The 27,299-nt window shown below is 44.9% G+C and overlaps 1 protein-coding gene across 1 annotated transcript; it reads left to right on the top strand.

The window, feature by feature from the left end:
• The first annotated feature begins 1,759 nt into the window (after positions 1-1,759).
• On the top strand, positions 1,760-27,299 carry LOC140197812 (eukaryotic translation initiation factor 5A-1-like). The gene is made up of 6 exons (XM_072258274.1): positions 1,760-1,867; positions 13,199-13,390; positions 14,404-14,508; positions 17,424-17,555; positions 24,207-24,281; positions 25,725-27,299. The coding sequence occupies exons 2-5, from the start codon at positions 13,223-13,225 to the stop codon at positions 24,267-24,269; spliced, it is 468 nt and encodes a 155-aa protein (XP_072114375.1). The 5' UTR covers positions 1,760-1,867; positions 13,199-13,222; the 3' UTR covers positions 24,270-24,281; positions 25,725-27,299.

Genomic DNA, 27,299 nt, shown 5'->3' with positions numbered 1-27,299 from the left:
ATTTTGTGCTTTCATTACACTCACGTTGATGTCACGGCAAAGAAAGATCACCAGCACCTCCACTTCCTCAAGAGGCTAAAAAACATTCACCATGGCCCTGTCGACCCTTAAGCAATTTTTACCGATGGATCGTTGAAAGTATTCTGTCTAAATGCTCCGCGGCTCGGTATGGCAACTGCTGCATTCGAGAGAAACTGCCAGAGTTGTGGGCACAGCTCCGCACATCCGAGAAACCAGCCCCTCACCCCCATGGGCTCCTACACTTCTCACCGCCTCGGTAAATCTGCCAGTGTAATCAAAGACCCCACCCACACCAGACATTCCCTCTTCTCCCCTCTCCCACGGGGCAGAAGATACAAAGGCCTGAAAGCACTAAGAACACCTTCTATCCCGCTAGTATCAGACTCGTGACCTCACAATTTACCTCCCTGTGACCTTGCACCTTGTTTTTTTTTAAAAGCATCTTGCACCACGCACCGCACTTTCTCTGTAACTGTTATACACTTTGTTATCGTTTTACCTTGTTCTACCCTGATATACTGTGTGGTGATATGTTCTCTATGTACAGCATTAGGGCACCCTGGTCGTGTAGCGGTTAGCGCGACGCTATTACAGCTCGGGTGGTCGGAGTTCAATTCTGTCTCATCCTCTGTAAGCACGTTTGTACGTTCCGTCCTGTGGGTTTCCTCCCACAGTCCAAAGACGGACGGTTTGTTAGGTTAATTGGTCATTGTAAATTGTCCGGTGCCTGGAGAGTGGTGGATGCTGATGCTTTTTGATGAAATAAGTGAGGGAAGGGGAGGGTTGATGCTTCGCTGCTGCTTGTGCGTAGGAAGGGGAGAAGGGGTTTTTTGGGGTTCTAACGTATTCACTGTCATTCAATCATTGGGGTACTCTGTTTCCGAGGATATCTGCGAAGAGTAGGAAGTTCAGGATGTATATTCTATGATATTAAATTGAACTGTTGATTTGGCTACGGTTAAATTGGTGGGTTGCTGGGCGGCGTGGTTCCAAAGGCTATGTCTCTAAATAATCAGAATCAGGTTTAATATAATCGGCATATGTTGTGAAAATTGTCTTTGCGGTAGCAGTACAATGCAATACTTAATAATAAATAGTTTTTCATTGTATCTAGGTACATGCGACAATAAATCAATTCCAATTTCAATATACACGAGATAATGCAGGGGTGAAATTCGTAGTAACAGACACTGAGGAACTGAGTAGGTCAGGCAGTATCCAATTATAAGTTGCACAATTAGACTTATTTATGTAAATGTTGTGCATCTGATGCAATGTGCATCAGCTATTTTTCCCATTGCACTTATAAATTTGTCTTTGACAAGGTTGAGACTTGTAGACCAACCAAGCGGAGTGCGGCCCCTTTAAGGCACAGCACTGCCCAGATTCCCCTCCCCCCCCGCCAATACAGTCAGCACAATCCTACGCATGCGCAGTTCTGCGCAGGCCGGGCGCAGTGCGCAATGGTTTTTTTTACAAAAGCACCCAATGCACCCCTGTAGGTAGTGCGCAGGCGCGACCACGGTCTGGTCGGAGTCCGAGGCGAGGCGTGGGAGCGCATGCGCCGGGGTGCGGGCGGTAGGGAAGCCGGGCTCGGGCGTGACGCAGGCGCTGTACTGGTGTGCGTGTTGATCAGCACGCAGGCGCAGCCACGGTCGGGTTGGGATTTCGAGCCGGAGAGAGGGAGCGCATGCGCAGCAGTACTGGGAGGGGAACCGGACTCGGTGCGGCGCAGGTGCCGGTCAGGGCGCAGGCGCAGCTCCGCCTCGTTTTCTTTCTCTTCCCTCCTCCCAGTTAACGAGACTGCACTCGTGCGTAGGGCGATCTCTGCTTGGATCAGTGGCCGGTGAGTGGCGTCCGTGTGGTCGAGGGGATGGAAAGCGTGGACGGGGCTCTCCACCAGTAACCGTACCGGGGTTCTCTCCGCTCCTCTCCTTTCTAGCCCAGGGTGTATCGGGGCAACGGGACAGGACGGGGTCCGGGACAGCAGTGTGCGCTGAGCAGGCCACGGCCGCCATTGGGCAGGGGGATGGGAACGGGTTTTGGTCCGTGTGTTGGGGCAGAGGCAAAGGGCTCGGTTGAAGACAGGGGAAACAAAGGAAATTAATTCCCTCCCGTCCCACGTGGGATGCATGTTTGAGAGAGGACGTGTTGGGGGGGGGGAATAATCTAAAGAAACACGGCTATATTCAATTAGGAGAATGCGATTTATTTCTTGCGGTGGGGGGAAGCATTTACTATTGGGAGAGGTAGTAGAAGTTTAACAATTTATTTCCTGTGTAGAGAACAAAATGGAGGGGAGGATTTTAATGGTATGATTTTGTACTGGGGTGAGGGACCTAATGGGAGAGGGAGGCTTTGAAAGTGGGGGATAGAGGGAGATGGGAAGGAGAATTTAAATTCTGGAAAGGGGGTGATAATTTCGAGGGGCGTTAATTGAGGGAAGGGATGATTTCGGGGAGGAGATTTGTATGTGGAAATTAATGTTTTGGGGCTAGGATGTGAATGTTAGAGGTGGTTAGATGCAGCAAGGTGAGTTTAATATACACGTGGAGGAAAGGAATTTAGTTTGGGAGGGATGAAAGATGGCTTGAGATAATGTATCAAAGGAGATTGAGGCAAGCGAAGCCCCCCCCCCCCCCCATTTTAACTGAAGTTTATAGGAGCACTGCAAAAAGTATCCTGACAAGCTGCATCTCCATCTGGTATGGGAGCAGCAGAGCATCCAGCTGGAAGGCCCTACAAAGGACCGTGAGAACAGCTGAGAGGATTGTAGGGGTCTCCCTGCCATCCACTGGGGACATTTATCAGGAGCACTGTGTATGCAGGACACTTAGTATTATTAAGGATCCCACCCATCCATCCAGCATCCTCTGACTTCCTACCATCAGTCAGGAGACTCCGATGCAGAAAGACAACAGTAGTCAAGATGGGAAACAGTTTCTTTCCTCAGGCCATTAGGTTTTTGAACTCCCTGCCGCATCGCATTCGAAGTGTCACTGGTTAACCTGTTCCATACTCTACAGTATTTAATTAGTGCATGCTATTTATGCATGATTCATCTGTATATTTTAGTCTTGCTTTCCTAAGTTATTGTGTGTTATGTGTACTACTGTGCTTTACAGTCCAGTTCAGAGAAATGTCTCGTTTCTATATACATTATATGATTTTATATATATATATATGTATGTGTGTGTGTGTGTGTGTGTGTATATATATATATATATTTATTTATATAATTATATAATTATTTAACAATAGACTTGGCTGAAGGGGTGGAGGAAAGAATTTGAGAGTGTTAGATGTAACCCATGAGGGTGGAAGTGGAATTTTGAGTGGGCGAGGTTCAGTAGTGAACTGGGGTGTAGGGTGGGGTCGGAAGCAGAAGATGGCAGATGATCTATAACGGTGGTAGGGAAATGACTTGAAACCCATTGAAGAGGCTTGGGGAAAGCCATGCGCGCCAGGGATGATTCATGCTTTCAGGCCAGGGTTTTGATGCAGTAATGTTTGGATGCAGGTGGTGATATCGACGTAGAAGTCCTTGAGTTGAAATCTACAGAATTTAGCTGGCAGGCGTAACTGAATAATGTGCCATGCTGTCTGCATAATCAGTGCTGTGTGTGTCAGGTAGACCGGGTACATCTGTTCTCGCTCATTATGGGGGTGGGGGGGTGATTATGTGGCCGTCACAGATCAGGCGTGATTGTGTGCAGCACCGTTGGAGATGTGGGGGCATTGCAGCTTAATGACTAACTTATTCCACTTGTAGTGATGCATGAGTTGCATTTTGCCCAACACCGTGGAGAGTCAATTGAAATCAGGTTTAATATCATCAGCATATGTTGTGAAGTTAGTTAACTTTGCGGCAGTATATTGAATACATAATAGTGAAGAAATACAGTACATATATATTTAATAAGCAGTGCAAAAATAGAAATAAAAAAGTAGAGGTAATGAGGACATTCACGGGTTCATTGCCCATTCAGAAATCGATGGCAGAGGGGAAGAAGCTGTTCCTGAATCACTGAATGTGTACCTTCAGGCTTCTGTACCTCCTTCCTGATGGTAACAATGAGAATAAGGCATGACCTGGGTGATGGAGGTCCTTAACGATGGACGCCATTTTTTTTGAGGCACCACTCCTGAAGATTTCCAGGATACTATGGAGGCGAGTACCCATGATGGAGCTGACTGAGTTTACAACTCTGCACCTTACTTTGATCCTGTGCAGTAGCCCCTCTGCCCCCTTACCAGTGATGCAGCCAGCCAGAATGCTCTACATGGCACATCTGTACAAGTTTGAGTGTTTTAAGTGACATACCAAACCTCCTCATGAACTCTAGCTGCTGTCTTGCCGCCATTATATCTGCATTGATATGTTGGGACCAGATTACCAAGAACCTGCTGCAAACCAGGCTGCATGCCCGATTGTAGTGACTCACCGACTCACTCTAGTTGCTTCAAGTCGCACGCTGGATGAGAGAATTCCCCTTGTGAATGTACCGGTTAACGTTGGAGGTTGAAATGATTTTAATTGCCCAAAATGATTAGATGGCGTTGAATTTTGCTGTGCGCAATGATGCAGTTTGGTTTCTAATTCTTTGATGTGGCGTTTGTCCTGCTGCAAGGTGATGGATGCAAAAAGAAAACAGGTCCTTCAGTTAACCCTGTTCATGGTAACCATGAGTACCGTTTAATTCCACTTGCCATTGCCTTCTATGTGTTAACAATTCTGGTAGATGGTAAAATGTTTGTCTCCTTCATAACTGAACATTTATTTCCCAGAGAATGACCGGGTGGAAACCCTCTGCATCTTCAAGTGCTGTCCTGTCTGTTCTATAATTTGTCAGAATTGTGCACGCATCAGAATCGGGTTTAATATCACAGGCACATGTCGTAAAATTTGTTAACTTTGTGGCAGCGGAACAATGCAATACGTAATAAGGGAAAAAAATGAATTATAGGAATATATGTATATTAAATAGCTAAAGTAGTGCAAAAATAGAAATTTTAAAAATTAGTGAGCTGATGTTCATAGATGTTCACAGAAGCTGTTCCTGAATCATTCAGTGTGTGTCTTCAGGCTCCCGTTTCTCCTCCCTGATGGTAGCAATGAGAACAAGGCATGGCCTAGGTGATGGGGGCCCTTAATGAAGGACACGCCTTTCTGGGGTATTGCTTCTTGAAGATGTCCCAGGGCTGAAATGGCTAGCACGAGAGGGCATATTTTTAAGGTGCTTGGAAGTAGGTACAGAGGAGATGTCGGGGTAAGTTTTTTTTACGCAGGGAGTGGTGAGTGCGTGGAAAAGGCTGCCGGTGGTGGAGGTGGAAATGATAGGGTTTTTTAAGAGACTCCTGGTGGTGAAGCTTAGAAAAATAGAGGGCCATGGGTAAGCCTAGGTAGTTCTAAGGTAAGGACATGTTCGTCACAACTTTGTGGGCTGAAGGGCCTGTATTGTGCTGTAGGTTTTCTATGTTTCTATTATGGAGGTGTTACATCTCTGCGGTTAACTTTGATCCTGTGCAGTCACCCTTCTTCCCCTCCCTCAGCTTACCCTTCCTGAAGTTCACAATCGGCTCTTAGGTTTTACTGGCACTGAGGGCAGGGTTATTGAAACAATAGATGCAGTCCTTCCCCCGCCTTTTTTATTCTGGCATCCTCCCTTTTCCAGTTTTGAAGAGCCTTGGCCTGAAATGTGGACTATTTAGTCATTTTTTTAGATGCATCCTGACCTGCTGAATTCTTCCAGCATTTTGTGTCAATTGCTGCATTTGGCCCATTTCACCAACTAATCAATATCATCCTGCGTCTTAGGACAGTCTTCCTTGCTATCAGTGTCATTGAGAAACTGGTTAGTGATAGCCCCTCTTTCAATGCTATCCAACCTCAACGGAAAAGGCCTGCTTGCATTTACCCCTCATAATTTTGAATACCTCTGTCATATTTACTCTCAATCTTCTAATTCCAAGGAATAGGTTAGGACTTTATTCAATCTTTCCTTGTAACTCTGTGTCTTCTAGACCCGGCAAAATCCTTGTAAATTTTCTCTGTATTCTCTCAACTTTATTTAGATACTCCAAATTAAGCCTCACCAACATCTTGTACAACTTCAACATAACATCCCTTGTCTTGTATTCAATACTTTGATTTATGTATGCTGTTAGCTCTGTACAAGGACCCTATCTACCTATGCCACCACTTTCAATGAAGATGGTCCGTATTTCGCACTGCTCGGTGCCATACCGTTCACTGTGCAAGACCTACTGGTTGGTGTTTTTTCCAGACTGAGGTAGGGTCTGTGCCAGAAACTCTTTTCCGTAGATGCTGCCTGGCCTGCTGAGTTCATCCAGCATTTTGTGTGTGTGTGTGTTGCTTGGAATTCCAGCATACTGCAGATTTTCTTGTCTTTTTGCCACTACCTTAGTAGGATCCACAAATTGTATACCCAGGGCAGGAAGATAAAGTGTCATCTAAGAACCCTTTCCTGGATAGCAGCACTCACTCAGTAGTTGAGTTACAGGCATCAGATAAGGAAAGGATCCAATGATAATAATGGAATTGGTGGCTTTGTGACCAAGTTTGCAGACAATGCAAAGATAGGTAGAGGGGCAGGTAGCGTTGAAGCTTCTTTGCTTATTCTCCTGATCTTAAGTCCTTCTTCGGACCCCTGCTTCTATCTATGTGTTCTGGTGTCGTGTCTTATCAGCTATAATCTTACTGATCAGTGGGGCATGCAGAAGATCTGATTGTCCTTTGGACCCATTTTGATTTGCATAGTTTGTTCACAAGGCTGCTTAATCAGATTGAAGGGTCTGTGCAGAATCCATAGAGGACACTGAGGTGACTTCACTTAGGAGCAAGTGATACTGTGGTGAACTCCGCCAAGGATGGTTCTAAGCCTGGCTGTGAAAGGAGGGGGTTGGGCCTGAGGAGCAAACGCACCCTGTAAAAACCCAGAGCTATAGAAGCACCAGAAATCTCATCACTAGGAGAGGAAGGATTCATCAAGAAGGCGTGAAAACTTGAAAGACAGGCCTGGGACAAAGGACCTTGGTGAGTTGCTGTTGGTGGCCTATGCCCCAAAAGGGGTAATGGGCTTAAGAAGATGATGATACTGTGGTAGACTCCTGGCTTGGGTTGGATGTTTGGATGCTAACCTAGAGCCTTGATGCCCTACCCAGAATGTTGGGAATTGCAATCTGCCCGGGTGGAATGTGACCCTGCTTATCAGTATCAGTTTAGTGGATGAAACGTAGAAAACCTACAGCACAGTACAGGCCCTTTGGCCCACAAAGCTGTGCCGAACATGTCCTTACCTTAGAAATTACCTAGGGTTACTCATAGCCCTCTATTTTTCTAAGCTCCATGTACCTATTCAGGAATCTCTTAAAAGACCCTATCGTATCTGCCTGCACCATAGTCGCCAGCAGCCCATTCCACACACTCACTGCTTTCTGCGTTTATATTAAAAAAAAACTTGCCCTTGACATCTCCTCTGTACCTGCTTCCAAGCACCTTAAAACTGTGCCCTTTTGTGCTAGCCATTCCAGCCCTGGCAAAAAGCCTCTTACTATCCACATGATCAATGCCTCTCATCATCTATCAGGTCATCTCTTATCCTCTGCCGCTCCAAGGAAAAAAGGCCAAGTTCACTCAACCTATTCTCATAAGGCATGCTCCCCAATCCAGGCAACATCCTGGTAAATCTCCTCTGCACCCTTCCTATGGTTTCCACATCCTTCCTGTAGTGAAGTGACCAGAATTGAGCACAGTACTCCAAGTAGGGTCTGACCAGGATCCTATATAGCTGCAATATTACCTCTCGGCTCCTAAACTCAATCCCACGATTAATGAAGGCCAATGCACTGTATGCTTTCTTAACTGTAGAGTCAACCTGCGCAGCAGCTTTGAGTGTCCTATGGACTCGGACCCCAAGATCCCTCTGATCCTCCACACTGCCAAGAGTCTTGCCATTAAATGATGTCATATGAACTCTGGAACTGCCAAAAAGCAGTCCAATTTAAGGTTCTATTATTTAAGACATGGATAGTTACCTCAAACCTGCATCTGTCCTATCAATTCACGTCATTGTTTCAACAAAGTAGCTTATTGTTCTAAGGATGGATGGAATCAGTTTCACTGGCATGAGTTGTGAAATCTGTTAATAGCAGCAGTGCGATGCAATACATGTTAGATAAATACAGAGAAACAAACTGAGTAACACTAGGTATGTGTCTATTAAAAAGTTAAAACAAGGGTGCAAAAAAACAAATTGAAAAAAGTAGTGGGGTAGTGTTCATGGGTTCAATGTCCATTCAGAAATTGGATGGCAGAGTGGAAGAAGCTTTTCCTCAATGGCAGAGTGTGTGCCTTCGGGATTCTGTACCTCCTTCCCGCAGTAACAGAGAATGAGGGCGTGTCCTGGGTGGTGGGAGTCTTTAATGAGCCTGTTTGAGACATTGTCCCTTGAAGGTTTCTTGGATACTCTGGAGGCTAGCACCCAAGACAGTGCTGACTAATTTTACAAATTATTGCAACTTCAATTCTGTGCTGCACTCCCACCCCCAATACCAGATGGCGATGTCACCAAGCCAGTCAGAATGTTTTCCATGGTACAATTGTAGAAGTTTGAGTGTTTTAGGTGACAAACCAAATCTCAAACCCCCTTATGAAATGTTGCTGATGTCTTGCCTTCTTTATAGCTGGGACCAGTTTAGGTCCTCAGAGATATTGACACCTGGGAACTTGAAATTGTGCACTCTCTCCACGTCTGATCACTCTGATGGGTTTATGTTCCCTGGTCTTACCCTCTCTGATGTCCACAATTAGCTCTTTGGTCTTGCTGATGTTGAGTGCAAAATGGATTGCCCCAGTTTCCTCAGATGAATGCCAGATCGGCCTTTTGGATTCCCTCACATTGCAAGTAGAGGCAGAGAGATGCTGAGAGGTTTCTCAGCCAACCCACCAAAACAGGAAGAGGGGGTGGATCTCTCTGAGTGCCAAGCTGATTTGGAAAGATTGACTGCTTCGGGCTGGGTGACGGAGCACAGGCCAGAGCGTATTGCTGCAGCAGGGCCTGGGTATCAGTGCAGGGAATGACCTGGTGTTTGGACAATATAAACGCTGGCCCATATAGATTGAACAGGCGGGGTCTTAGGACCGGAGATGAGGATCAGATTGATTCCGTCAGCTCTTCTGCAGCACTGAGGCAGTGAGACTGTTCTGGCTGCTGTGCGCTTTGTGTGTGTGAGCTTCACGTCAATTTTCCCCACTGTGGCTCTACACCAGTTGCTCTGGGCTCCGTGTCTGTGGACTCAATTCAGTCCTAAATGCTGTTTACATTATCATTAGTACGACTTCTGTTTTTTTCCCCCCTCTGCATGTTGGGCATTGATTTTTTTTTAAAAACTGTGCTCTTTCAGGTTTCTTGTTTTATGGCTACCTATAGGCAGATGATTCTCAGGGTTGTATAATTTATACGTACTTTGATAATAAATGTACTTCAAACATTTGACTGTACGAATCCAACTGCAAGGCTCAGTTGTTATGGGATGTGTTTGCTCAATGCTATTTGTCTAGCTAATTGCTTTACCAAAGTATCATACAAGGTCACCCAGGAACTTCTGGTTAACAACCTCTTATTATATTTTTTGAATAACTATTTTCCTTTGCTTTTCCATAAAGGTGTTGCTGTACATTTTTTAGTTTTTAAATATTGAGAGCGTGGAGCAGGCCCATCAAGCTGAGCTACCTGGCAATCCCCCAATTTAACCCAAGCCTAATCTCAAACTTTTGGCATATTGCTAGTATCTTCCACAGTGTAGACTGGTGCAAAATATTTATTCAGTTCATCTGCCATTTTCTTGTTTTCCCCCATTACTACCTCTAGCATCATTTTGCAATGGTACTCTCGTCTCTATTTTACACTTCATATATCTGAAGAAACTTCCAGTGATTCAACATTTCAGTTTAGTATCAGCAAAAGTATACAGAAAACAACCTGAAATCCTTGCTCTTCACAGACATCGCAAAACAGGAGGGAAAATAAAACCCAAAGAATGAGTGACAAGAAAAACGTTAGAACCACAAAGCCCCCCGTCCCCTCCCACGCACAAGCAGCAGCAAAGTATCAACCCTTCCCCAACTTGTTCCAGCAAAAAGTATCGGCCCCCATGACCCATCAACCAATTGATGCAACCAAAGACCATGATCTCTGGTCCATCAAAAACTACTATTCATCCCAACACCTTGACTTCTCAGCAGGCCTTCTCTCTCACTAACGAGGAAGAGAGATCACTGTTGCCAACAGCTCGCTTTTTCGATGTTGGCCTGTAGCGTAGCTTATGCCAAGTTCCCCTGACTCGAGAATCAGCAAACCCTCTGTCACCATTGCGAGAGAGAGGGAGGGAGCTATTGAGTGCAGAGTCCACAAACAGCCACATTTGCACTTGATGTCTTGATGTTTCGGTCACCTGCGACGCTTCTATCAGTGACATCAACGAGGCATTGGATCATCCTCCAGGCTGCACCCCTAAGGTCTGTGTCTTCCAAACCGCTTCTGGAGATACGGAAGCACAGGCCACTCAGCGAGTTCCAAAGACTGAGAACCCACTGTTTTCTTTAATATTATTGGCTAGTTTAACTTTGTATTCCATCTTTTCCTTGATGGGTTTTTCAGTTGCCTTCTGTTAGTTTTTCAAAGCTTCTCAGTCCTCTGACCTCCCACTAATTTTTACTCTTATTTAACTTCAACCAATGCCGCCCCAACAGACCCAAAATTGGATCTCTAGCCTCATTTCAATAATTCAGGGCTCAGTCCTCTAACCTCCCACTAATTTTTACTCTTATTTAACTTCAACCAATGCCGCCCCAACAGACCCAAAATTGGATCTCTAGCCTCATTTCAATAACTCAGGTGAGCTGCATGTCTAAAGTAATCCTCCTAGCTAAAGAAAACAGGATGTAGCCAGCAGTATCATTAGCACAAAGGAGCAGCCGAGGAAGGGCATGGAGCAGCAAGTTGGGCACAGCAACAAGCGCTGAAAATTTAAAAATACATCTATAGCATTGGTAATGAGAGAGGGTGGTATACGCCGAGCAAAAAAGCGTAAAGCATCCATTAGTCTCTTCATTTAGATTGTAAATGAATCGACTACTCGAAGTATCTGTATTGCATGTTGGTTTTCCTACCAGAAAAATGAGCATGATGAGGTTCAATTTAACCCCACACTTTGGTGTCTCCCTCCATCTCTCCCTCTGTAAAAATTGACCAATAATGCAAACCTTTTTGGAGAATTGAAGGCTCTGGACTGAAATTCCTGCCAAAGGTGAAGTGAGCATTCTGGAGCTGTAATTGCTATGGCTCTGCTTACCAGTCCAAAAGCAGTAGTCCTTTCTTTATCCATGATTCAGAGATAGCAATGCTGCCAAGGCTACTGAGTCATCAAAGATTACAATATATATATTATCCCCTGTTTGGCACTTAGGTTGCCTTTGGCATGTCAACCATGGGCCTACATCTAAAGCTTTTCTTTGGCATGTGACTGTTGGGAATTTGGTGTACTTCCCACCGGGGGACAGTTCTACTGGATTGTTGGTTGTTGGGCAGCAAGGGTTCGCAGGGCCTGTCTTTCTACAGCATTGTGCAATGAGAAATTCAGACAGCAGGCCCCACTGAGATAGATTTCACAACCGTCCAGTCTGGGGCGTGAACCCTCTCCCAGTGCTGGGCTCTGCCAGATGCTGCAGCTTGCAAGTGAATGCTGGATTAACAGCTTGACGCGAGCAACACTCACTCAATGCAGGTCAGCCAGCCCCCGTGGAAATGAATAAACCGTCAGTGTTTCAGGCCGAGACCCTTCATCAGCTCTGGAAAAGAAGTGGGAAGACACCAGAGTAAAAGGATGGGGGTGTGGGGAAGGAGGATACCTAGAAGGTAATGGGTGAAGCCAGGTGGGAAGGAAACGTAAAGGGCTGTAGAGGAAGCAGTCTCCTAGGAGAGAGGACCACAGGAGGAAGTGACCCACAGAGAGGTTATAGGCTGGTAAGAAGCCGCGGGGGGGGGGGGGGGGGAGACATTATTTTCATCAGAAGAAGAAATCAATAAACCTATTCAGAATATTAGGTGTTGCTTCTCCACTCTGCGAATGAAAATGTTTGACCGCTTGTGGAAAGTTCCATTTTTGGTGGGTGAAGACGCTGGACCTAGCTTTAGTTGGGAACTTCTGTGAGGTACCTTTAGTGCATTTAGTGGTCATAAATGTTGCTTCAAGAAGGCTAGTAATTTCCTGCCACCCTGGCCATTCCCTTTTCTCTCCCCTTACCTCCTTGGAGAAAATACAAGAGGTTGAAAGCTTAGACAGCCTCACTCAACAACATCATCCCTGCTGCTGTAAGACTCCTGACCCGTTCACTACTTTCACACCGTCCTGTGCTGAGTTCCTCCAGTATTTTGCGTGTTTTACTCAGGATTTCGGCATCTGCAGAGTTTTCTAAGGTTAGAAAAGTACAGCCTACAAACTGGCCCTTCGACCCATTTAGTTCACGATGAACCATTTAAATCTACAGCTGTGTGCACAAAGACTTGAGATCTTTGGGCACAGAGCTCGAAAAAAGTGCCGTAACAGGCTTTTAACATCGTAAACCAGCGAGCTGTTATGTCACCCCGCTCGCTGTAAAAACAGAGACACCTCTTTCTCCCTTAATTGCCTACCCCCATTGACCTGCACCTGGACCATAGTCCTCCTTGCCCCTCCTATCCATGTACCTGTCCAAGCTTGTAGTCCCACTCAACCTCAGTGGAAAAAGCCTGCTTGCATTTTGCCTTTCCCAACAGTTTGACATTCCTCTGCTCTCTCCCTCACTAACCAGGGAGGTTAAGAGAGATCACTACATTCTGAGTTCAGAGGCCTCCAACAGCTGCCCTTGCTGTCTTGATTTTTGAGCTTATGAATGCTAGACTTGTCCAGCTGTCCTATTTGGGTCTTGAGACTCGGATGGGTTTTGTTCACCCCATTTCAGACTGGAGGGTGCTCCGGTAAAACGATAAAATGGGGTGGTTGGGTGAAGCTTGCCCGCCCTTGGGCGTGTGACTGTGTACCAGGGCAGCTTTGCTGGGCCGTTGGTCAATGAGCACAGAGAGCTCACAATGCATGTCCTTTTCTCTGTCTGCAGCATTGTACAACCAGAATCTGAAAGATGGCAGACCCTGATCTCGACTTCACCACTGCTCACTCCGGGGCGTCCACCACCTTCCCTATGCAGTGCTCAGCTCTGCGCAAGAATGGCTTTGTCATGCTGAAGGGACGCCCGTGCAAGATCATGGATATGTCCACCTCCAAGACCGGCAAGCACGGCCACGCCAAGGTAAGGATGAGGAAGCTTCCTGATGAGGTGAAGTGGTCTTGCACTGTAATTATCTTATCCAGCGCCAAACCACCTGCTGACATAGTTGCTCACTGTATGACAACTTTTATAAAACCCCTGGTATCCTTGGGTGTGGTGGGGCTCTGTCGCCTCCCTTTCCATCTCTATAACTCCTGATATTTGCCCTTCCAACTTCTTTGGCTTGAATGTGAATTGTCTCACTGCTGCCTCCCCCGCCCCCAAGTTTCCAGTCTCCACCATCGCCTTCGGTGATCATTACTTTCTGAAAACTTTCCCCAGTATCTTTTAAGGTTCTTAAGTCTGTGACCATAAGCCAAATTCCATGGACATGAAGGAAATATGGTGCTGTGAGAATTAAATCATAACAATCCCTCTGATTTTTCCTGAAATCTTCTCATTCCCAACAAGTTTTGACACTTTTTCATAATGGAATTCAGCAGAATGGGGAAGGGGGAAATCTCTACATCGAATGTTGAAGGGCCAAGATACAGTGGATGTGGAGAGGATGTTTCCTGTGGTGGTGATGTCTTAAGATCAGGGGTCACAGCCTCAGAGTAGAAGAACATTCATTTAGAATGGAGAGGAGGAATTTCTTTAGCCAGAGAGTGGTGAATTTGTGGAATTTGTTGCCACGGGTGTCCATGGAGGGACAAGTCATAAGGCTGAGGTTCATAGGTTTTTGATTTGTCAAGTCATGAAGGGATAAGGGGGCAGGAGGCAGGAGATTGGGACTGAGAGGGAAAATTGATCGGCCTTGATGAAACAGTGGAGCAGACTCAATGGGCCAAATGGCCTAATTTTGCTTGTAGTACTTCGTGGTCTTTTTGATTTTAGGCACGTTGCCTCCGAGCATATATGGTGTTTAAAGAGTGTCCAAAACAAATCTTGTAATAGATTGGGAAGCCATGATGCATTAAATGTTGCTTAGCATATGCATCTCATCATGGGCTTGCCAGTTCTTACCACACCTGTTCGGTTCCTATCTGTTCCAGGTCCACTTGGTGGGAATTGATATATTCACCTCAAAAAAGTATGAAGATATCTGTCCTTCGACCCACAATATGGACGTGCCTAACATCAGAAGGTGTGACTATCAGGTAAGGTTATCCACTGCGAGTCATATTTCCGGAGACCGGTCTTCTCTTTGCTCTGAGAACTATAGTGGGAGTGTTAGAAGCCAAAGAAATGATGCTTGGTTAGATTTGAACCAGTGGGGCTAACTTCACTCGCTGCATCACTGAACTGTTCCCACAATTTAAGGACTCTTCATCTCATGTTCTTGATATTTATCACTTATTTATTATTTTTTGTTTGCACAGTTGTCTTTTACACACTGGTTGTCTGTCCTGTTGGTTGCTTCTGTTTCCTCACTTGAGTTTGACTGTGACATTGTTGTCACGTGGTGGTGGATTAGTGTAACCATCTTGTTTTTATTCTTCCTTCTCCTCCCCCGTGATCAGTTGCAAGAGAGTAGGAAGGTGAGGCATCCTCTGAAGCTAGAATAGCATTGGAATTCTCCACATTCCTGGCCCAATAACCCCTTCCTGACTGTCTCTGCAGTATCAAGCTGACTTTGTAACAGTAAAACTCTGAATCCACCACTCATTTGGAGGTTTTAGTGGTTTGGCATCTGACTCATGAGGATTCTTGTTTCCTGCTCTTCCTTCAAACTCACTGGGCTTGCTGGAAATGTTATCAACGTGTGAAGCTTTTAATAATTAAGTGTAAGTGGTCTGAATGTTATTCAATAGTCTGGGAAACTACAAATTGCGAAGAAAGCATGGCAGTGCTTCTACTTCATTAGCAGTCTGCAGAGATTTGGCATAGCATCAAAAACTTTGACGAACTTTTATAGATGTGTAGTGGAGAGTGTATCAACTGGCTGCATCATGGCCTGGTATGGGAACACCAATGCTTTTGAATGGAAAATCCTACAAAAGGTAGTGGATTTGGCCCAGCACATCACGAGTAAAGCCCTCCCAACCATTGAGAAGATGTAGGTGAAACACAGACCATCATCAAAGAACCCCAGCACCAGGTCATGATCTCTTCTCGCTGCTGCCATCCGGTAGAAGGTACAAGAGCCTCGGGACTCTGGCCACCAGGTTCACGAAGTTAGTACCCTTCAACCTTGACCAAAAGGGGATAACTGCACTCACTTGCCCATCCATTGAGGTGTTTCCACAATCAATGATCTCACTTTAAGGACACATTATCTCACGTTCTCATATATTTATTGCTATTCATTTATACTTGTATTTGCATGATTTGTTGTCTTAATTGATTCTGTTATAGTTACAATTGTGTAGATTTGTTGAATATGCCTACAGGAAAATGAATCTCTGGGTTCAATGTGGTGATATGTACTCTTAACAATAAAATTTACTTTGAACTTCTGAAGTCAAGTCTGCCATCTGCCACAAGCTTCCAAAGTTGTGGGATTGTCAGTTTTGTCCTTTAAAACTGGCAGTTCTGGGTATGCAGACTTCAGAAATTCAATAGTGAAGTTTTTCCCACCTTTATTTCCTGGCTCTCATTAACTCTGTTCCTTTGACTTGCATCTATGATACAACAATGATTTTTTTCCCCTCTAGTTCCTTTGTCCTTCAATAGAATAGCATCCTTTAGTGCTGTAGATAGGTGGCAGGGTGTAGATGTGTCTCTACCAAAGGAGGTTTACGGCACTCCTTCCCTCCGCTAGCCTGCAAGTCACCCTTGGGCAAAGTGTAGCACCTTCTTATTCCTCCCATTCCCTCCACCCCCCCCCCCCCAACCCATCAGGGTCAGGTGAAGCCATGGGATCCTTCCATTTGAATCCCATTAACCAGCTGTCTGCATGTGTCCAGAAGCATGGTGTCAGCTTCTTCATGGACACTAAGCTCTAGTATTTAAGATACCTTTTAAGGAGCTCAACAATTCTGAACAACTTCTTCTCCTCAGTAGCAATGGGAAGAGGGACAGTAACAATGAGAAGTGGAACCCTACAGCAGTGGCAAGAATTGAACCCGGGTCACCTGCACTGTTCAATTCCTGCCACTGCTGTAAGGGCTCCGCGTGACTGCGTGGGTTTCCTCCCACAGTCCAAAGACTTAATTACCCTGTGATAACATCCGGGGACTGCTGGGCAACGAGGCGTGAAGGGCTGAAGAGCCTATTCTGTGCTCTATCCCAATAATAATAGTGGGTGAGGTAGCAAAACGAAACTGGATTGACAGGTTGCAGGGTCAGAGTTGTACAGCATGGAATTGATTGGAATCAGCCAATCCACGTTAATCTGGTCACCCATCTAAATTCATTTATTTCTACTGTGTTTCTCTCATATCTCTTTTAAACCTTATCTGTCCAAGTATCTTCCAAGTGTCCAACTGTCCCAAGTGCTGCTGTTGTATAATTTTTAAAAAATTGTGTTCATTAAGATCTGGGCATCTTGTACACGATCAGTGAAAGTTTAAGTACTGGCTGCATCACTGTCTGGTATGGGGGGAGATCTGCAAAGGATGGAAGTTGTAAACTCACCTCATCATGGGCACTGGCCTCCATAGTATCCAGGACGTCTTCAAGGAGCAATGCCTCAAAAAGGCAGCGTCCATCGTTATGGACCCCCAGCACCCAGGTCCTGCCTTGTTCTCATTGCTATCATCAGGAAGGAGGTACAGGAGCCTGAAGACACACACTCATTGATTCAGGAACAGCTTCTTCCCCTCTGCCATCCAATTTCTGAATGGACATTGAACCCATGATCACTACCTTGCTACTTTTTTTTAATTTCTATTTTGGCACTACTTAATTAACTGTTTAATTCAGTTTTTCTCTATTATGTGTTATGTTGTTACTGCTGCCAGAAATACAACAAATATCATGACATCTGGTGGTGATATTAAACTGATTCTGAGTTGCAGAGTGCAACCATACTGGGTGAGAGTGGAGGAATTCAATCTGCTATATAACCTACACTTCTGTACGAGGAATGGGTTTGCTCCTCGTGTTCATACAATCTCTTGTTTATTTTCAGCTGGTTCAAATTCAGGATGGCTACCTTTCTCTCCTGAGTGACAACGGTGAGCTGCGGGAGGATTTGAAGCTTCCTGACAATGATTTGGGAAAGGAAATTGAGCAGCGTTATAACTCCGGAGTGGAGACACTGGTGAGTGTCCGATTGTGTTTCGTTTGGTGCTAACAGCTCCATGCTGTAACTGTATTGGATTAGCTGTGGCTGGTGATCAAAGGCAAGAAATTAACTTGGATATGGCATTTCAGTTCCTGTTTCGTGTTGTCTTTAAGCAGCCCGCATTCAATCAAATAGCCCCTTTGAGCCACACCACTCCAGCAGCCCCTGACAAGTTTGATATGACTAACTTAATCACAGGGCAATTTATAATGTCCATTTAACCTGATGTGACATTTTTGGACCAAAGGAGGAAACCGGAGCACTCAGGGAAAACCCACACGTTCCGCAGGGAGGACGAACAAAGACTCCTTGCCATAAGACATAGGAGCAGAATTAGCCCATCTGGCCTGTCGAGTCTGCTCCGCCATTCAATCATGGCTGATCCTTTTTTCTATCTCTTCCTCAACCCCAGTTCCCAGCCTTCTCTCCGTACCCTTTGATGTTATGTCCAATCAAGAGTCTATCAATCTCTCTCTTAAATACACCCAACGACCTGGCCTCCACAGCTGCATGTGGCAACAAATTACACAAATTTACCACCCTCTGGCTAAAGAAATTTCTCAGCATCTGTTTTGAAAGGGCGCCCCTCTATCCAGAGGCTGTGCCCTCTTGTTCAAGATTCTCCCACCATGGGAAACATCCTTTCCACATCTACTCTGTCTAGGCCTTTCAACATTTGAAAGGTTTCAATGAGATCTCTACTCATTCTTCTGAATTCTGGCGAGTACAGACCTAGAGCCATGAAGTGTTCCTCATATGATTACCCTTTCATTCCTGGAATCATTTGTGAACGTCCTCCGGACCCTCTCCAATGCCAGCACATCTTTTCTAAGATGAGGGGCCCAAATCTATTCAGTATTCAAGATGAGGCCTCACCAGTGCTTCATACAGCCTCAGCATCACATCCTTGCTCTTGGATTCAGGACCTCTTGAGATGAATGCTAACATGGTATTTGCCTTCCTCACCACTGACTCAACCTGCAAGTTGATCTTCAGGGTGTTCTGCACAAGGACTCCCAAGTCCCTCTGTATCTCAGATTCCTGGCTTTTCTCCCCGTTTAGAAAATAGTCCACACGTTTATTTCTACTCCCAAAGTGCACGACTGTATTTTCCAATATTGTTTTTCATTTGCCACTTTCTTGCCCATTCTCCTAATCAGTCTAAGTCCTTTTGCATCCTACCGGTTTCCTCAACACTACCTGCGCCTCCACCAATCTTCGTATCATATACAGCCCAGTACAGGCCCTTCGGCCCACAAAGCTGTGCTGAACATGTCCTGTCCTTAGAAATTACCTAGGGTTACCCATAGCCCTCTATTTTTCTAAGCTTTATCTATCCATCCAGGTGACCCTATTGTTTCTGCCTCCACCGCTGCCACTGACAGCCCATTCCACACACTCACCTCTTTTTTTTTTAAAAAAAAGCAAACAAACTTACCCCTGACATCTCCTCTGCACCTACTTCCAAGCACCTTAAGATTATACCCTCTGGTGCTAGCCATTTCAGCCCTGGGGAAAAAGCATCTGACTATCCACACAATCGATGCCTCTCATTATCGTGTATACCTCTATCAGGTCGCCTCTCGCCCTCTGTCGCTCCAAGGAAAAAAGGCTGAGTTCACTCAAACTGTTCTCGTAAGGTATGCTCCCTAATCCAGGCAACATCCTTGTAAATCTCCTCTGCACCCTTTCTATGGTTTCAACGTCCTTCCTGTAGTGAGGCGACCAGAATTGAGCGCAGTACTCCAAGTGGGGTCTGGCCAGGGTCCTATATAGCTGCAACATTACCTCTTGGCTCTTAAACTCAATCCCACGATTGATGAAGACCAACACACGGATGGCCGCCTTAACTACAGAGTCAACCTGCCTAGCAGCTTTGGGTGTCCTATGGACTCAGACCCCAAGATCCCTCTGATCCTCCACACTACCAAGAGTCTTGTCATTAATGCTATATTCTGCCATCATATTTGACCTACCAGAATGAACCACCTCACACTTATCTGGGTTGAACTCCATCTGCCACTCCTCAGCCCAGTTTTGCATCCTATTAATGTTCCGCTGTAACCTCTGACAGCCAAGCACACTATTCACGACACCCCCAACTTTTGTGTCATCTGCAAATTTATTAACCCATCCCTCCACTTCCTCATCCATAAAAATCACAGAGTAGGGGTCCCAGAACAGATCCCTGAGGTACACCACTGGTCACCGGCCTCCATGCAGAATATGACCTGTCTACAACCACTCTTTGCCTTCTGTGGGCAACCCAGTTCTGGATCCACAGAGCAAGGTCCCCTCGGATCCCATGCCTCCTTACTTTGTCAATAAGCCTTGCATGGGGTACCTTATCAAATGCCTTGCTAAAATCCATGTGCACTACATCTATGGCTTTACCCTCATCAATGTGTTTAGTCACATCCTCAAAAAATTCAATCAGGCTCGTAAGGCACGACCTGCCTTTGACAAAGCCATGCTGACTATTCCTAATCATGTTATGCCTCTCCAAATGTTCATAAATCCTGCTTCTCAGGATCTTCTCCATCAACTTATCAATCACTGAAGTAAGACTCACTGATCTGTAATTTCCTGGGCTATCCCTGCTCCCTTTCTTAAATAAGGGAACAACATTCGCAACCCTCCAATCCTCCAGAACCTCTCCTGTCCTCATGAAGATGCAAAGATCATCGCCAGAGGCTCAGCAATCTCCTCCCTTTCTTCCCACAGTAGCCTGGGGTACATCCCATCTGGTCCAGGTGACTTATCCAACTTGATGCTTTCCAAAAGCTCCAGCTCATCCTCTTCCTTAATATCTACATACTCAAGCTTTTAAGTCATCCCGACAATTGGCAAGATCCTTTTCCGTAGTGAATACTGAAGCAAAGTATTCATTAAGTACCTCTGCCATCTCCTCCGGTTCCATACACACTTTTCTACTGTCACACTTGATTGGTCCTATTCTCTCATGTCTTATCCTCTTGCTCTTCACGTACTTGTAATCCTGTCCGCCAAGGCCTTCTCATGGCCCCTTCTGGCTTTCCTAATTTCATTCATAAGCTCCTTCCTGCTGGCCTTTTAATCTAGATCTCTATCATTACATAGTTCTGTGTTTTTCTTTAATTTTGTTTGAACCTTTTGTAAGCTCTTTGCAACAAAGCCATCTATTCCATCATTTAAATCATTTGTATACAGCATAAAAAGAAGTGGTCCCAACACCGACCCCTGCGTAACACCACTAGTCATTGGCAGCCAACCAGAAAAGGATCCTTTATTCCCACTCGTTGCTCCTACCAGTCAGCCAATGCTCTAACCATGTCAGTAATTTTCCTATATTACCATGGGCTCTTAACTTGGGAAGCAGCCTCGTGTGGCACCTTGTCAAAGGCCTTCTGAATGTCCAAATACACAACATCCACTGCATCCCCTTTGTCTATTCTACTTGTAATCTCCTCAAAGAATTCCAACAGGTTCGTCAGGCAGGATTTTCCCTGAAGGAAACCATGCTGACTTTGTACTATCTTGTCCTGTGTCACCAAGTACATCACCTCATCATTAACAATTGACTCCAACATCTTCCCAACCACTGAGGTCAGGTTAACCGGTCTATAGTTTCCTTTCTGCTGCCTGCCTCCTTAAAGAGTGGAGTAATTCTTACAATTTTCCAGTCCTCTGGCACCATGCCAGAATCAAATGATTTTTGAAAGATCATTTGTAATGCCACCACAATTTCTAACGCTACCTCTTTCAGATCCCTAGGGTGTAGTTCATCTGGTCCAGGTGACTTGTGTACCTTTAGGTCTTTTAGCTTTTTGAGCACCTTCTCTCTTGTAACAGTAACTGCACCCACTTCTCTTCCTTCACACACTACAACATCAGGCATATACCTGGTGCAAAATACTCATTTAGTTCATCTGCCATCTCCTTGTTCCCTGTTATTATTTCTCCTGCCTCATTTTCTAGCAGTCTTATATCCACTCTCACTATGCTTGAAAAAACTTTTACTATCCACTTTGATATTATTTGCTAGCTTGCTTTCATATTACATCTTTTCCCTTCTAATGAATTTTTAGTTATGTCTGTAGGTTTTTAAAACCTTCCCAATCCCCTCTTTTCCCACTAATTTTTGCTTTTACAATAGCTTTGACTTCCCTTGTCAGCCACGGCTATTTTACCATTTGAGTATCTCTTTATTTTTGGAATACATATGTCCTGCACCTTCCTCATTTTTCCTAGAAACGCACACCATTGCTGCTCCTTCCAGTTTACTTTGGCCCACTCCTGTCTCATACCACTGTAATTTCCTTTACTCCACTGGAATATTGCTACATCAGACTTTCTCCGTATCAAATTTACAGAATGTCTCTGGAATTGGACTCCTGATCTTTGCCCCGAGCTGTAATAGTGTTGCGCTACCCGTGATAGTCGCGTGACTTATGGACAACAGCAATTGAACCGTTGGGTTTTGATGTTTCAGTCCTAGGTTCTTTCAGAAATCAGGAAAGAGGCACAAGACTTGTTGCTTCACAGTCGTTTTATTTGGCGTTAATAGAACAAAGGGAAATCGAGATGTTAGAGGTAACCTCCCGCATGGGAGGTTAGTTAGGAAAATTCATTCGCTAGGTATACATGGAGAGGTAGTAAATTGGATTAGACATTGGCTCAATGGAAGAAGCCAGAGAGTGGTAGTAGAGAATAGCTTCTCTGAGTGGAGGCCAGTGACTAGTGGTGTGCCACAGGGATCAGTGCTGGGTCCATTGTTATTTGTCATCTATATCAATGATCTGGATGATAATGTGGTAAATTGGATCAGCAAGTTTGCTGATGATACAAAGATTGGAGGTGTAGTAGACAGTGAGGAAGGTTTTCAGAGCCTGCAGGGGGACTTGGACCAGCTGGAAAAATGGCAGATGGAGTTTAATACAGACAAATGTGAAGTATTGCACGTTGGAAGGAGAAACCAACGTAGAACATACAGGGTTAATGGTAAGGCACTGAGGAGTGCAGTGGAACAGAGGGATCTGGGAATACAGATACAAAATTCCCTAAAAGTGGCGTCACAGGTAGATAGGGTCGTAAAGAGAGCTTTTGGTACATTGGCCTTTATTAATCAAAGTATTGAGTATAAGAGCTGGAATGTTATGATGAGGTTGTATAAGGCGTTGGTGAGGCCGAATCTGGAGTATTGTGTTCAGTTTTGTTACCAAATTACAGGAAGGATATAAATAAGGTTGAAAGAGTGCAGAGAAGGTTTACAAGGATGTTGCCGGGACTTGAGAAACTCAGTTACAGAGAAAGGTTGAATAGGTTGGGACTTTATTCCCTGGAGCGTAGAAGAATGAGGGGAGATTTGATAGAGGTATATAAAATTATGATGGGTACAGATAGAGTGAATGCAAGCAGGCTTTTTCCACTGAGGCAAGGGGAGAAAAAAACCAGAGGACATGGGTTTAGGGTGAGGGGGGAAAAGTTTAAAGGGGAGGCTTCTTCACACAGAGTGGTGGGAGTGTGGAATGAGCTGCCAGATGAGGTGGTAAATGCGGGTTCTTTTTTAACATTTAAGAATAAATTGGACAGGTACATGGATGGGAAGTGTATTGAGGTATATGGTCCGTGTGCAGGTCAGTGGGACTAGGCAGAAAATGGTTCGGCACAGCCAAGAAGGGCCAAAAGGCCTGTTTCTGTGCTGTAGTTTCTATGGTTTCTATGGTATGCTAAGTGAAGGGAAATTTAAGATATTAAGATGGCACTGCCTTGCCAGCTTTTTTATATTAGATGAGGAAAATTACATTCACATTTGTAGATGAGAGTTAACCAGTGAGATAGCTGTCATTCAAATAATGCTTCCAGAATCGTACCAGTATTTCACCAATAAAGCCACGGAACACTTTAAACAACTATATATATATATATATATATATATTTAGACCGACCACCAGGAAGCATACGAAGCAGTTATTTGTATATATGTAATTATATAAAATACAAGCAGATAAACATTAAACTGTAAAGAGAATAACTCTAAAGGCATTTAACTGTTAAACAGTTGGACTGCACACGAGTCGTGAGTGCTACCCAGATGAAGATAACAAATAAGCTTTAAGAATTGTGAATTGTGTGCATGTGTCAACGTATAGCTGGTGTGGCTAGACCTGTCAGCTGACATTATTCACCTCTCTACCTTCTCTTGCTCATGTCTTTTGCCCCTAACCTGAACAGTTTCCACAGTTGTCTGCAGCCAGCTTCAGTGTTTACAATGGTTGCCTGGGACCAATTCAAGTCCCAGATAAGGAAGACTTGTAATGCACTGCACGCCAGCTGCTGGAAGAACTCAGCAGGCCAGGCATCAGCCATGGAGAGGAATGAACAGTGGGTATTTTGGGCTGAGACTCTTTAATCAGACTGAAGATCTCAACCTGAAACAGCAACTGTTTATTCCTCGCCATAGAGGCGGTCTGACCTGTGTTCTTCCAGCATTTTGTGTGTGATTCTGGATTTCCAGCATCTGCAGGATCTCTAGTGTTTTTGAAATGTGCCGGATTGCTTGGTACTGTTTACTCCAGCAAAGGCATAAGTTGTTGAACAGTCTGTCATTTTTGCGCTGAACATCACTGTCTACTTCTCCCCCTGCAGGTCACTGTCATCAGCGCCATGAATGAAGAATGTGCTGTTGGTGTCAAGATGTTAACCAAGTAAACTGAAACATAGGTTTGTAATGATTGTCTTTACCAGTTCCAGAGTTTGCAAATAGTGGAGGTGCCTCTCTCCCTCTCTACACAATTATTTTAAGCAGCCATGTAGTGCTAAATAGTGAGACAAGAATTTATCCCTGATGGTGTGGCCAGTTGACCTAATCATCGCCTTGTGATTTGCTCCATTGCATCTATTTCATTGGCAATGGAGACACCTTGGAGTTTTTGGAAGACATTTTACACCTCTATACTATTCCTTCTGACCTGACCATCTGCATTAAATGACCACTGATTCTATAGGCAGAGCATGGAAAGGGCTCTGGTATCCCATCAAGCACGTACTTACACCAGTATAAACTTTGTTCTCCCCTCACGTTCGCTGTCGGATTCTGAGCCATGCACTCGGGTCAGTTAACCCTCTTGACTACATGTTGTTGGGGTGTGGGAGGAAACAAGCTTGGGGATGGGGTTGGCTGTGGGGAGGAATACACATGGTCGTGGGGAGAATGTGTGATCTCCACACACTGCCAGAGATTTGTGTTGAATCTGGGTCTCTGCCTCCATCAGGCAGTGGAACAGTCTGGATGCACCATGGGCATCAGTCACTTGCAGTTCCCTGGTTCTTATTCTGTGTATTGCCTTGTCATTTCTTTTTGTTGAGGGCTGATGATTGTGTTGCCATTCTTTTTCTGTGCAGGGGAATGAGTTTGATGTTTTTCTTGACGACCTCCATGGTTTTGTTTCATGGCTATGTGGAAAAGACTACTGTCAGTTGTATACTGCATACATTCTTTGATAATAAATTAACCTTTGAACATTTTTCCCTTCCAATCTGGATGGGGTCGTCATCATCAAATGGCTTTGATGACCCCATTCTCACTTTGCGACGGAAGCTCCACTGGAATTTCAATGATGTGAAAGGTCCTGAGGAGATTTGGGGATGGAGGCTCCCTCCCCACTCCCCTCATTCCCTGACCAGCTGCATCACCAGCCAGTATGACCATCGTGAGACATCTGACCGCAAGTCCTCACAAGGGATTGTGGGGACTGCTGAGAGGATCATCGGGATCTCTCTTTCACCCATCAGAGATATTTATCAGCCTCAGGAGTACTGTGTATGTAGGGCACTTAGTGCTGTCAATAAGCCCTCCGATCCATCCAATAACCTTTTTGACCCCCTACCATCAGGCGGGAGGTACTGCAGCATTAGGACAAGAACTGTTGGGATAGGAAGCAGCTATATCCCCCGGTCTCGTGTATGAAGCGCCAGTGGCGTTATACTGCTTACTTTTTAACTTTGTTGTAAATGCACATTATTAATTTATTATTGTGATATTACTTTGTGTGCTGTGTGTTATGTGTACCGTTGTGCACCGTGATCCTGAAGAGCATTGTTTTAGTTGGCAGTAGATGTGTACAGTTGAATGGCAATAAACCATTAAAAAATTTTTTTTTGCAGGTTACAGCTTCCAGTGAAACCACCCAGGCCTGAGCTATGGGATTGGAAAACCTTCTACTTCAACAAGAATGCAACAGAAGTATAATTTAAAAGAAAAAAAAACAAAAATGCAAGCAAACACTAACTTTATTTTGGAAACCCTGGGTCACCATCCCATCAGCAAACACCAACCCTCTTCCCACACTCACCCCCAAATTTCCATCAAATCAAACTTTAACTTTGGGCCCTGGACTCAATCTTAGCTGCTTTAATGGAAGCTGAACACAGTTGGTGGGTGTTTCCCTCTTCCCCCTGACTCTGTAACCATTCCCTGGCACTGAAAACGGAGGAACTTTTATGTGTTGGCTCCTTTTGCTGTGTGCAAGTTGAACTACCCTCTGGCTGCACAGCATCCGGCTGCCTTGTGGTTGTTCTGTTTCTGTGGGTGGAGGTGTGTGGGGGGTTACTTTTTGTTTTGCTTGCCTGGCCTCAGCCCTCCCACTTTTGCTGCTGCTTTGAGCCCTGTAAGGTTCTTGGGTTTGAACTTCCGGCAGCTGTGCAGTCCATCTGAAGTGCATCACTCCTGCACACTTAATAGTAACTTGTTTAGAGCAGTTGGAGAAGGTTGGTGAAGCAAAGCAGAGAGCCGAAGGGTGGAGGGGGGCCCTTGTATCTATATTCATGAGCTGTGCAGGGAAACAGGATTTCACTTAACAATAACTTTCTAAAAGGACATTGCCAATGCATCTAAGTAAGCATCTGTAAGATAAAGCAGAGATATTGATCACACCACTTTTAAAAGGAGCAATTTTTCTTTCACTACTGCTCTCTTCTGCCGTGTGCTGTATAAGAGTTGAGGGGGAGTTGGCTTCTTATTGGGGCCCCCATCCCCCACATCTCTTACCCCCCCCCCCCCCCCCCATTGTTCTAGGAGTGCTCCCGAATGCCTGTGTGTTTCTATAGTTGAGGACACGGTGCCACTCCCTTCTGCCTTCCGGATTCACAGGCGCAAACAGAGTCTCTGCCACATTTACCGCACCCCCTTCACAAACCCCCGGGATAGGAGGGGTTGCTATAATGGATTGTGTGATTTGTTCTTGCTGTAAGATGTGTTTAATCAAAGGTGGGGGGATAAAGCCACCTAACATGTTTTTTTTGTTTGTCTTAAATTGTCTTGCCTTGGAACAAATGGCTGTGCTTTTTTCCCCCCAGTGACAATCCCCATTTTAACAGTTTTCAAGTATTTTAAACTTTAGTTCTGTACATGCATAAACACGGCTTGATTCCACTGCATTTTGGGTTTTTTAAAATGCAGTAAACAGAAACATTAGATGTTTTGTGCCCTGGAATTTTTGTGGTTTGTGTTTTTTCTATGTGTGTAAAAGGATTGTGAAGATGACCACAAAGCTTTCAGGTGCCTGTGTAGCAGGCCTCCACTTCGCTGCAGCACCCAGAAACCAGTGGCCAGTAGGCTGCCACTTGTAACCTTTCATCTTATTCCCTGCAATGCCTAACTCCACCAGTATAGGGGGATGCAGATGGTCTAACCTTACAATATAACTTGCAAACCAGTTTAAATAAAGTTAACATACAAAA

This window comes from Mobula birostris, chromosome 5, assembly GCF_030028105.1.
Source record: "Mobula birostris isolate sMobBir1 chromosome 5, sMobBir1.hap1, whole genome shotgun sequence".
Classification (NCBI taxonomy): domain Eukaryota; kingdom Metazoa; phylum Chordata; class Chondrichthyes; order Myliobatiformes; family Myliobatidae; genus Mobula; species Mobula birostris.
The sequence above is the reverse complement of the archived record's forward strand: the minus strand, read 5'-3'. Positions and strand labels throughout refer to the sequence as shown.

What these genes read in the sequence shown, in the direction of transcription:
- LOC140197812 (XM_072258274.1), top strand. Translation starts at nt 13,223, where the DNA reads ATGGCAGACCCTGATCTCGACTTCACCACTGCTCACTCCGGGGCGTCC. An exon ending in GCAAGCACGGCCACGCCAAG is followed by an intron (nt 13,391 to 14,403) that starts GTAAGGATGAGG and finishes TATCTGTTCCAG; the next exon opens with GTCCACTTGGTGGGAATTGA. An exon ending in ACTCCGGAGTGGAGACACTG is followed by an intron (nt 17,556 to 24,206) that starts GTGAGTGTCCGA and finishes CTCCCCCTGCAG; the next exon opens with GTCACTGTCATCAGCGCCAT.